This window comes from Alexandromys fortis, unplaced genomic scaffold, assembly GCF_014885135.2.
Source record: "Alexandromys fortis isolate MF-2015 unplaced genomic scaffold, M_Fortis_MF-2015_v1.1 scaffold_167, whole genome shotgun sequence".
Taxonomy (NCBI): domain Eukaryota; kingdom Metazoa; phylum Chordata; class Mammalia; order Rodentia; family Cricetidae; genus Alexandromys; species Alexandromys fortis.
In genome coordinates, this window is record NW_026068050.1 from 2,191,104 (window position 1) to 2,203,439 (window position 12,336).

General features: G+C 38.8%; 1 protein-coding gene across 2 annotated transcripts in view; it reads right to left on the bottom strand.

Annotated features, from left to right (window-relative positions):
* The window catches only part of Ireb2 (iron responsive element binding protein 2), a 61,591-nt gene that overhangs the window by 18,116 nt on the left and 31,139 nt on the right, over positions 1-12,336 (bottom strand). For both annotated transcript variants that reach the window (XM_050119409.1, XM_050119408.1), the window contains exons 4-10: positions 11,760-11,897; positions 9,901-10,119; positions 8,101-8,170; positions 7,400-7,583; positions 6,278-6,417; positions 3,187-3,358; positions 1,936-2,033 (exon numbers count right to left, since the gene is read on the bottom strand). In XM_050119409.1, coding sequence (XP_049975366.1) covers positions 1,936-2,033; positions 3,187-3,358; positions 6,278-6,417; positions 7,400-7,583; positions 8,101-8,170; positions 9,901-10,119; positions 11,760-11,897 — 1,021 coding nt within the window. The remainder of the gene's footprint in view (positions 1-1,935; positions 2,034-3,186; positions 3,359-6,277; positions 6,418-7,399; positions 7,584-8,100; positions 8,171-9,900; positions 10,120-11,759; positions 11,898-12,336) is intronic.

Consider the following 12,336-nt stretch of genomic DNA (forward strand, 5'->3'; position numbering starts at 1 on the left):
AGTTCCTTTTGAAATCAACATCTTGATGGATTTTAGCTTTATTTCCAACTACTGTCAAGAGTTTACATGGTGGAGGAGTTTATTTTTTTAAAAATGTTCATGCTATGCAACCCAGGTTGGCTTTGAACTATGTAGCCCAAACTGACTTTGAATTTACAATCCCCCTGTCACAGCTTCCAAGTCCTGGGATTCCAAGCGAGAACCAGCAGCCTTTGCACAGCCAGGGTTTTTTTGTTTGTTTGTTTGTTTGTTTGAGGTACTGGCTGACCTTAAACTTACAAGGTCGAGCTGAGGATGGCCTTGAACTGATTCTCCTGTCTCTGCGTAGGTGTGGGTAACCAAGTACTGGAGACTGGACCCAGGGCTTCAGGCCTGATAAACACTCTTATCTAATGCTAACGGGCTGCTTCTTGCCCTGCTCTTAGCTAGGGTGTTTTTCAGTAGCAATCGATGCAACTTTACTTGTCATTTTTCAGAACTGTGGACAATGCACCAGATTCAACAGAAATCAAAGGAGAAAGAAAATGTAAGAGAAGTTAAAAGATTTTTCCAGAATCTTGAAAATTCGATGTCTAAGTCTTTTATTCTGGCTTTTAAGGCTGTTCTAAAAAAGCCAGCTGTGGTGGTTTATACTTCAAATCAAGAGACCATGGTAATAGAACAGCCTCAAACACGAGAACTGCCTGGGCAATCAGTGACTTCCTGGTCACTCCAGAGGGAGACCCTTCTGTAGACAAACCAACTTCCTCATGCACACTTGCATATTCTGCTCTCCCCCATCTGACTTTTTCTCCATTCTACAAACTAGGAATATACATCAAAACAAAGCTCCTGCCTTCATGGAACTGACTCTGCTCTAGTTAGGGGTAAGACAAATATGTAGGTATTCAAATTGTGTGAAATAGCAACATGCTAGGAAGAAAACAAAGGTGGGTGAAAAAGATCCCCACCCCAGGGAAGGCAAAACTCAGAATGCCAAATTGTTATAAATCCTTGGTATATTGTCCTTAAAAATAATTTTATTAAAACTAACTTTACTGAATGTAAATTCTACCTATGGCACCAAAAATATCCAACAGATAAGAATTATAAATATCTTTAACATTTAAGACCATATAACAATAGAATTGTACAAAATATTCATAAACTAGACAAAGACATAACAAAAATTGAAACTGGTTGAGCAGTGGGAATATTAACAGTGTTCATCATGATGCAGAAAAAAAATAGAATTAAGAGTTGATATTTTGAATACTTAAAAAGTTAGACTGGGCCGGGCGATGGTGGCGCATGCCTTTAATCCCAGCACTAAGGAGGCAGAGGCAGGCGAATCTCTGTGAGTTCGAGACCAGCCTGGTCTACAGAGCTAGTTCCAGGACAGGCTCCAAAGCCACAGAGAAACCCTGTCTTGAAAAACCAAAAAAAAAAAAAAAAAAGTTAGACTGGGATCTGGAGAGATGGCTCGGTGGTTAAAAGCATATACTACTTACTCTTTTATAGGACCCAAGTTCTGTTCCCAGCACCCATGTAACTCTAGCTCTAGGGTATCTGGTGTTCCTGTGGGCACCTGCACTCAAATACATATTTGCCCCCATAATTAAATATAAATCAAAATGGTAGATTTCACAAAATGTTGCAAAATTTACTACCACCAGAATCTATGTAAATGTCATTTTAAAATGAAAACGGGTCACAAATGGGATTTCGTATTAACAGCTATCACTCACTGAGTCACAAGTGGCATTTCTTATTTGCAGTTAGCACTTACTACATGACTGGAACTGTTCTACAAATCTGCATTTAACTTAAGAACTCTAAGGGGTACAGCACCCAGTTACCTAGCTACTAAGTACTTAGAACTAGGATTCAAAAGGAAGTGGTTATGCACAAGCACTCATCCTTCTTATCACTCCTAGGAAAGTTACTTTCATATACCTGAGAATATTCAGGTTCTGAAGAAGTCTCATCATTTCGAAACAATTTCACAGCTTTAAGGTATTTTTCCATTGACTCAAGTTTGGTTTTGTCAAAACCTAAAAGAGAGAACAGTAAAATAAGATGTAGTAAAGAATCCTGAGACCCTAAAGATAGGATGTGAAACTACACTGGTGGGCAGGGGCCACTTACTTACCTGTTTACTTGACCTTGTCTTCTGCTCTACTTACCAGAGTCCAGACTGCATGAGGGAACCGCATGGGCACACTACATGACATACATCAACGGATGGGCTGACAACCCTCCCTGAGCCCACAGCTGACATTCATGTAAGTAAAGTCTTCAGGATTCCAGGCCTCAGCTTGTGAACTGGGCAGCTGAGGCCCTAGACACAAAGCAGCAAGTTCTTCCTGCTGTGCCTTGTCTGAACTCCTTGACCCACTAAAACCACGAGGCAATAAGTGATTATTGCTAGGTTTGTTTTTGATTGGCCAGGACCCCGTGGCATAAGACAAGTGCTCTACCAGAACCAAACAGCCTGACCATTGTTTTGTAAGTCACAAAATTTTAGGCTAGTTTGCTAAATAGTTAAAAAACAAACAAACAAAACAGTAGTATCCTAACTCAGATTAGTAAGTGAATAATGAGGTAAGCAGAGCTGGGGTGCAATAAGACAGTTTAACACTAACAAAAGTCAAGGGAGATGTGCTCATAAGGAACACACCTGAGAGTAGGGTACCATCTTTCTCAAAAAAAGCAATGCTTTTCTCGTGAATGCTTTACCATCAAATCCTGATGAAAAAGTTTTACACTTTCCAGAAAACCCTCTTTTCAAGGGCCTGTTGATCCACTCACTGTATCATTCTGAAGGTAGCTTCTATAGTCACCAGGATGACCAAAGACCCTTGCCAATCAAGCTCCACAAAGATCTTGAACCTGAAACCCTACCCTACTTCCCACTCAAAAACTCTAGTCTGGTTGCTCCTCTACTAAAAATAGATAGCAAGGTTGTTCTTTGTGAGGCAAAGGTGAAGTGAGTATCAATGTTTAAGTACTTCCTTTAACATGTTGTCTGTGGCTCATAAGGGACTAGGGTTTGAGGACTCTTTAGAGGTATCTATTGAGATTTGAGTGTTACTGTTTCAAAACAGGACAGTTTCATAAGCATTCACTAGCATATATTCCTGTAATTTGTTATAAAGTACTGTCAAGCAGCTACTCTGCAAATACAATCATGTTATATTCTCTTACCTGTGTGTTCTAAATGCCGTAGTGTCACATTGTCAACAGGGAAAAAGCTGAGGATAGCACCATATTCTGGACACATGTTTGCTATAGTAGTTCGATCAACGATAGATAACTGTGAAACTCCACTTCCAAAAAACTCAACAAACTTTCCAGCCACTCCTACTTGCCTGAGGTGCTTTTAGGGATATGCAGAAACAACACAACATCAGTAATGATAAAATTAGCATGGATTTCTAACCAATACTAATGATAAGGTCTTTTATCGTATGGAACAAACTCATTTCAGTTTACTGGTATTTTAAGATAAGCAGTAAATAGAAGAGGGGGTCTGTGTTTTCTTTAAAAAAAAAAAAAAAAAAAAAGAGCTGGGTATGGTGGCCAGGCACACCTTTAATCCCAGCTCTTGGGAGGCAGGGGCAGGTGGATCTCTGTAACAGCCAGAGCTACATAGTGAAACATTGTTTCAAAAACATTAAAAAAAAATCCCTGAATGCTCAGAAAAACAATTTTAATATTAATGTCTCTGAAATCAGAGATATCTTAGACTCCTCAGGATGCCTACATAGCTGGGAAGCACTTTTTCTTCATAACAGTACATAAAACAATGGTGTTCTAACCACTGCTGGAATCCTACAGTTTATGAAATAATAATATACTTACGAGAGACACCATATAGTGAACTTAAAACTGTATGCTGCTATGCAAACTTCTTCAAATTATTAGTATTGGATCAAATATTTACAGCAACAGTATTATAAGTAAATTCATTTTGGTCAGATTTAACATATGATTTAAAACTGAATTCCTCCAAAAATTATTCTTCATTACTACCAAGTAACTAAAACAACTTCTAATCTTAGTTTGCTTTTATTATTTATTTTCTTTTTACAAGTGTGGACACTTTTGCCTGAATGTATGTTTATGAACCACATTTATCCCCTCTGACTGCAGAAGCCAGAAGAGGGTGCTGGATCTCCTGTAACTGAATTCTAGGTCCCTGACCTCAGTTTTAAAGATAAAAAGAAAAATTAGGGGAGCTGAAGAGATGGCTCAGTGGTTAAGAGTATGTACTTCTCTTCCAGAAGATCTGAGTGTGGCTCCCAGCACCCACATTAGGTAGCTCACAATGGTCTTTTAACTACAATCCCAGAGGCCCTGACACCCTTTCCTGGCCAGTGTGGACACAGCATTCATGTACACAAATGCATACATGGACTCAGACATGCATAATATAAAAAATAAAATCTTTGAAAAAGAAAAGAAAAATAAATTAGGTTAAATGTTATCATCTTTAAATATGTACTTGGGAAATAAGATGGTTAATTCTATAAAGACCATAAAAAGAGAAGAACTTCAACAGAGAAATAATATATCCAATAAATACAAATAGATAAGAATTCTCTCACAATAAGCTGTAATTAACAGTAATACTGTCAAGCAAGAACAGACAAAGGGATTGAAAGTAGTGTGTTTATAGGACCTCTGAAGAACTAGTTCCTTCAAAATCGAAGTTAGGAATAAACTGCACTGCTCCTTTAGAGAAAAAGAATCAGTATCACTACTGAGAAGGTGGCACTGCTCTTTCACCTCAAGGAGCAGCTCCGAAGCTGTCTCATCAATAACTTAGACAACACTGCTAAGGAGAGCAGCCCACACTGCAATTAAGAGAGACCCATGTCTCAAGTGCAACTATTTTTCAAATGAAACTCAGTTAGTGAAAAGTAGAAAAACTAGACTGCAATATCACAACTTAATATTCAGCATACTAAACATATATAGCCAGTACTACCTCAAAGTATGTGAAAACAGACATGGAGAAGTCTGACGCTATCACATTTCTATCCAGACTGTTCCAAAGCATTACCTAATAATTTTTTTTTTGTCTTGAGCTTTTTTTTTTTGGAGGGGGAGGGGGTAAAAAAATGGGGAGGAGGGTCAGACAGCTCAGGCTGATGAATTGAGTCTGGTTCCTCAGATCCACATAGAAGAAAGCCAACTTCTAAAAGTTGTCTTCTGACTTCCACATGTAAGTAACGGCACCCATATGTACCCACACTCATACACAAATATGTAATATAATAAAAACACTTTTTTAAACTGGGGATAGACACTGGAGAAACGGCACAGTTGGTAAAGTGGTAAAACTGTTGGCCTTGTAAGCACAAGGGCCTCAACTTGATACCCAGAACCCGACTTCAACAAGTCAAGCATGGCAGCATGTGCTGTGACCCCAGTGCTGGAAAGTCAAGACAGGTGGATCCCTAGCCAGCACAGCCTACTTAGAGAGATCTCAGCCCAGGCCAATGAGAGATTCTGTCTCAAAACAAAGGCACCAAAAGAACAACTATGGGTGATGCCTCTTTCACTTGCAAAAGCATGAACACGGATATATACATACACACGCACACACAAAAATTACTTTTTGGTGTCTGGCCTCTTATTTTATGACCCTCTTGTCTCAGCTTCTTGAATGCTGGGATTATAGGCATGTGCCCCACATCTAACTTCTTAATTAAAATACCAAATATTACATTTTGTTGTTGTTTGGTATGTATGTATGTATGTATGTATGTATGTATGTCCTAGAACTTGATATATTGAACAGATTAGCCTCCAATTCACAAAGAGCTACCTCCCATGTGCTGGGATTAAATGCCTGTGCCACCACCACCTGGCTTAACATAACATTATAAAAATCCAAGTGGTCAACAAGTTATTTATTGAGGCAATAATGTATAATTGTCAAGGGCAAGGACTCCTGGGTCTGAAGCCTTGGTCTACTACTTAGTATTGAGCCCTGTGCTCCTTTGATAAATGGTTAGGCTGTATGTACTTTCTGCTCAATTAAAATAATTACAACAGTAACTCACCCATAAGCTAATAATAAAGTTATTTAATAAATGTATTGGCAGGTAACAAGTACATAATGACCTTTTATGTACTTCTAAGTATATATTATGTTACATTTAATGTAATTACTATGGTAACCTTATGATATAGCTAGTGATGTGAGAGCTATGGATGGAAGCATAAATTCAAATCTGGGCTCTCGTGGGACTGCGTCACTTACGTAACAACTAATATTTGAGCTTACCTTTGTAATGCCAAGGACAATATCTATGGATGTAACAAAAGTGTTGGACGAGCCAGTTAGCTCACATCCAACCACCTCTGGTAAAGTAAGAGTAACTGGCAGGCCAAGCATAACTGCTTCTGTTTCAATGCCTCCAACTCCTGTTAAGAAGGACACGCACATCAACAAAGGACATTAACGACAATTCAGATTAGCCATCTTCCATTTCCAAATCTCCCACATCTCATGAGTGTGACTCACACGGCATCTTACAAGGAGCTGCCACATTACTGTCACTGTGGACTTTGGACCTGAACCCTTTATAAAGGATGACTCCACTTACTTAATTGAAAAAACTGGCATTTTTTAATCCTAATATTAAATTTAAAAAGCATTTTCTGAGAATGTTATGAACTGCTCAATGACCAACAAAACACCTGGATAAGAATACAACCCAGCTTGTGCCTAGTCTCATGAACTGAAACTAAGAAAAAACCCAAATTATAATACTCTAATACGCCATTAAAAAAAAAAAGTATAGTCTGGGATACTTTTAGATTGATGAGATTCTACAAGGATTAGGGATTTCAAGAAGCAACTGTGCTTAATCTTGAAACAGTTGTAAATAGGGATGGTGGGCAAGGCTGTGAGACATGAGAGGTCATGAAGGACTGAAAAAAATGACCGGATGGATTTTGGGTCTATAAAGGCAGCAGGGGATGTGACACCACAGCACCATCAGCACTGCTACAGACCTCACCATTACCCAGTGCGGGAATGCCTGACAGGGGTGCTGTGCTGGCAGTATACAATCTTTTTTTTTCATAAATCATCTTTACTATAATTCAAAAAATCTTAAGTCTGTTCCTTTGTTGCTATTATGAGAAACTGTCTCAAAGAGGCTCTCTGCCCTCTGATAATATTCTTGGTATTCCTTCTTAAAAATAAACCAAAACTGGCGCACGCCTTTAATCCCAGCACTCAGAAGGCAGAGGCAGGCGGATCTCTGTGAGTTGGAGACCAGCCTGGTCTACAGAGCTAGTTCCAGGACAGGCTCCAAAGCCACAGAGAAACCCCGTCTCAAAAGACCAAAAAATAAATAAACAAACAAACAAACCAAATTATACTGAGGTATTTACTTACCCCACCCAAGAATTCCCAATCCATTCACCATGGTTATATGAGAGTCTGTGCCAACTACGCTGTCTGGGAAGAGTAGGTCCTTTTCTTCAAAAACTACTCTTGATAAATATTCTAAGTTCACTTGATGAGCCATTCCAGTTCCAGGAGGGATGACAGCGACATTCTTAAAAGCTCCTGAGCTCCACTACAATTTGTTTGGATTTAAGAGACACAAGTGTTAGTACATTGTGTAACTTTGTATTCACAATCAAGATACAAACAAATACTGACACTATAATGTTCAATATGGACTGCTCCAAATTTATAATACTAAAAATACACAAATATTGAGCCTATGCATTTTAAAGATCATTAAAACCAAATTAAGCTGGGCATGGTGGTGTTTACCTATAATCCCAGCACTTGGAAGATGGAGGCAGGAGAAATCAGTTCAAGGCCATTCTCAACTATGTATCAAATTCTAGGCCAGGTACTGTGCTCTAAGACTCAAGGAAAGCCAATGAACAAGACTGTGGATGGCTCACTTAAAATATGGCCATTATTTTCATTATTTTTTATGCCAAATATAAGGGTTTCCAAAATATGGTAAAAGAAAGTTCCATGATTATAAAGCTTTTATTAAATACAAGTTTAAATATTAAAAACTGTACAGGTTTAGTATTTTATAAATGTTAATCAAGAATTCCTCAAATCATTTATACCTTAAAAAACTGAAGCCTCTCTCGATTTCTGCCGAATTCTATTTCTTGATTTTTTAACACTGTCTCAGGTCTAAAAGGATGAAAAGCTCGTATTAAATACATATACTAGTAAAAACTCATTTGCCTTATGTCTAAGTCTTCATTCTCACACATTAAAAAAATGCCCATAAGTATTTTCAGTTCCTTTTTCCAGAATTATTTTCTCTCTCAACAAGAAAGTCCTTTCTGCCTGACCCAGCACACAAGACAGCTATGGAATTATTATCTTACTGAGTACAACAGGCAGCTTCCACATCAGCACTCAGACTGCTGGGGGAAGCCAGTCAGAGCACGCACGATAGAGGGAACTAAGCTGTGCTAGAAGGAACAGGGCAGTGAGCGTGGTCAGAGAAAAGTGTGCACATTCTCACCCCTTGGCTTCTGTGCCAGTTAAAACAGATAGATGGGAACCGAGTTACATCCTTAGAAATAAAAATACCACTTTAAACACTTTACTCTACAGTTATATAGAAATAACTTTTAAAAAATCAGGAATTTGTGAGGACGGATGGCTCCGTAATTAAGACAGCTTACTGCTCTTGCAGAGGACCCAGGTTCAGTTCCCAGCACCTACACAGTATCTCACAATCACCTGTAACTACAATTCTAGGAATTCGGATGCCCTCTTTTGGCTTCCAAGGGCTCCTGCATGTTTGTGGAGCATTTAAACTTACGCAGGTATAAACATTACATACAAAATAAAATATTTTGTTGATCAGTCATTTTGAATCAGTAAGCATTGTCAGAATGCTACTTTGCATATAAAAGGTGTTACTCTCTCAAGTAAACACACCTAGCCATGGCGGGAAATGAGTATTAAGGAGTTATTACATAAAATTATTGAAACCATACAGCAAAGGAATCAGAATGCATCTAATCCTTAGAAAGGATGTAGGATATCACTATAACCTAAAGTTTTATAAATAATACTAAACCAAGATTTTTAGAACTAGACTGAAGTTGAAGATTCAAATCAGATTCAATTCAAAGATAGACAAAAATTACTGCATCATTTTGGCATTTACCATACTTTTTCTAGCCACTTAAAACTTTAAATGTTTTAATATTTCTTAAGCCAAAGTATTTCTGTTTATTATATTTGTTTTTATTTTACTTTTATGTGTATGTGGGTGACTATATATCTGTGTACAATATGTATGAGGTGACCACAGAGGTCAGACGAGGTATCTGATGCCCTGGAATTGACATTACAAATGGATGTTAACCACTGTAGCTTCTGGGAATCAAATTCCAGTCCTCTGCAAGAGCAACAAGTGTTCTTAGCTATGAAACCATTATCTCTCCAGCCCTGTTTACTATTTTTTTTAAAAAAGTTAGTTACTGACTAGTAAAGAGCAACAAAAAAAATTTGCCACTTTATAGCAGGTAAAAATGGTGGCACACGTTTTTTTTTTTTTTTTCCGAGACAGGGTTTCTCTGTGGCTTTGGAGCCTGTCCTGGAACTAGCTCTGTAGACCAGGTTGGTCTCGAACTCACAGAGATCCGCCTGCCTCTGCCTCCCGAGTGCTGGGATTAAAGGCGTGCGCCACCATCTCCCAGCTTTGGTGGCGCACATTTTTAATGCCAACACCTGGAAGGCTGGGGCAGGAAGAATGCCTAGAGCCCCGGGCCAGCCTGGCTCTAGAAAGCAAATGAGAAGGTAAGTTGTGAAAGCAATGCAACAGGAATCAGACATGAGAAGTATGGTATTAACTGAAAAATAACCTGGCAGCGAAAATATTAACAGAAACAACGTCATACTCAGGCACTGGCTGCAAATGAAAAGGACACAGGATGGGCGTATTCTCAATTTGTGAAGAAAATGTTCCTGAGTTTCGGCTTAGTTCTCCAGAATCACACGATCCTCGGCAGGTAGTCTGGCCTCGGCATGGAAGCTTCTTAGGCTGCACTTTAAGTGGAGAGAGCTTTCCTGCTTTCTGTAGGTCACCACCTCCAGGATTCGGTGCATTCTGTATTGCACTATTATTTCAAAAAGGAAACAAAATAATAATGTACATACAAGTGAAAGAAACTTGAGCTTTAAAAAAAAATTCACATCAGCAAGTAAATGAGGTCCAAATGCTGTGTAGTAGTTTGAATGTAACTGTTTCCCATAATCTCATAGGGAGTGACACTATTAGGAGAGGTAGCATTGTTGAATGGGTATGGTCTTGTTGAAGGAAGTGTGTCACTGTCGGGTGGGCTTTGAGGCTTCCTCCACTCAAGACAACATCCAGTGTCTCAGTCAACTTTCCAGTGTTCACAAGATGTAGGACTCTCAGCTACTACTCCAGCACCATGTCTGCCAGTAGGCCGCTAATGCTCCCCATCATGATGATGATGGACTGAACCTCTGGTGGTAAGCAAGCCACCCCAATTAAATGTTTTACTTATAAAGGTTTCCATGCCATGGTCATGGTATCTTTTCACAGCAATAGAAACCCTAAGACAGGCTTATTTTTAACTTGATGTTAAAAAAGTATTTCAGGTTATAAAAGAGAAAAAACAAGGTAGGATAGTGGCACACTTGCCATCTGAGGCAAGGGGACTGACAGGAATTCAAGGCTCACCGTGGCTGCGCAGTAAGATACTGTCTCAACTCTCTCCACCACCCCAAACCAAAGTAGTTTATGTTCATGAAAGTAAAAACATAATCCCAAACACCTCATATAATCACACACCTCCCCAAGAGCGGATGTAAATTTCTTCTAATTTGACATGCTAGAGGAGAAGAGAGTTCTTTAAGACAGAATCTCCCCCATGTAGTTGTAGTTGGCCTGGAACTCCCCACTACACCAGGCTGACCTTGAACTCAAGAGATCCACACCTATCTCTGCCTCACCCAACAATCATTTTTAATGTTCTACACCAATATGAGTAACTCTGAGCAAATACACAATATACTCTTTTGACATAAGGTCTTAAAGAACATATAGTTTTAATACAGGGTATTGATTTCTTTCATGAGTTAGAGTAAATTTCAGTATTATTCCACTACTCTAAGAAATGTAAAAGACTACTGGCAGAGACAAGAAAGCTTCTCTAGCCTTCCCTTGGCCAACTACGTTAGAAATACATGAAATTTACTTCAATGGAAGGAAGACAGCATTGTCAATCACCAGTTAAAGGAAAATCCTTAGATTTTTCTCTAAAAGGTAAGTAAACTAAAACCAAAAAGGAACTGAAGCTGGCTATGGTGGTGCATGCCTGGTATTCTACTGCCTGGGAGAGGAAGAGGCAGGAGTTTGAGGATGCCTGGTTTTAAATAGGGTTCAAGGCCCATCAGAACTAAATAACAAGATCCTGACTCAAAAACAAAAACAGATAGAGAGAAAAAAAAACTTAATTCAGATATTCAGATATCCATTCCAAAAGCGGGTTATAAGCATAAACATTTCCATCAAAGTAACAGCAATACACAAATATGAAAACAGCTTTAAACTCAGAATAAGTACAGAAAATTACACTTATCCAAGTCCCATTGTTTTTTTCTTTAATGTACAAGTCAGTTCTGAGCACAACAGGCTTTACTCTGTGCCAGAGCCATTACTCCTCTACCTCCACACTACCCACTCCCAGTTAACTAGGGTGACTTTCCACACATGTATGTATTGCAGTACCATTTACTGAAGTCGATCTGTAAAGAATGGTCAACGGTGAGATCTGTTGGACAGGCAGGGTGGACTTTCTTAGGATCACCGCCAAGACTTTTTACTGCCTCCCTCATAGCAGCAAAATCCACCATCGCTGGTATTCCACTGAAAAATAAAGAACAATCAAATTACAGGTCTAAATGCTTAATACTCACTTGCTTCCATTTTTAAAACCATCTCTTTTTAGCTGTGTGTTTATTTTTGATAATGTACTTCTGATTTAAAGTTAGATGTACCCCTCAGTTTAATGAGAATCAACACCAATAGTATCTGAGAACTTTAGGAGTAGAACTGCCAACATCAGAAGAGGTGACTTTTGGAGGTCTAAGTGAACACCATAATTGCTGTGCAACTCTCTCCTCTAGGCCCTTCCCCCACAGCCCTTGCATTATCTCAAAGCTATCCATAATAGCCTTTACCATTTTATATTCGCCCATCTGCATATATATATGTAAAACAAACATGTACCAAATGACTTCAATATTTTTCACACTGAAGATAGCACTCAAATACGACACACTAATGATGACAGAACAGTAACACA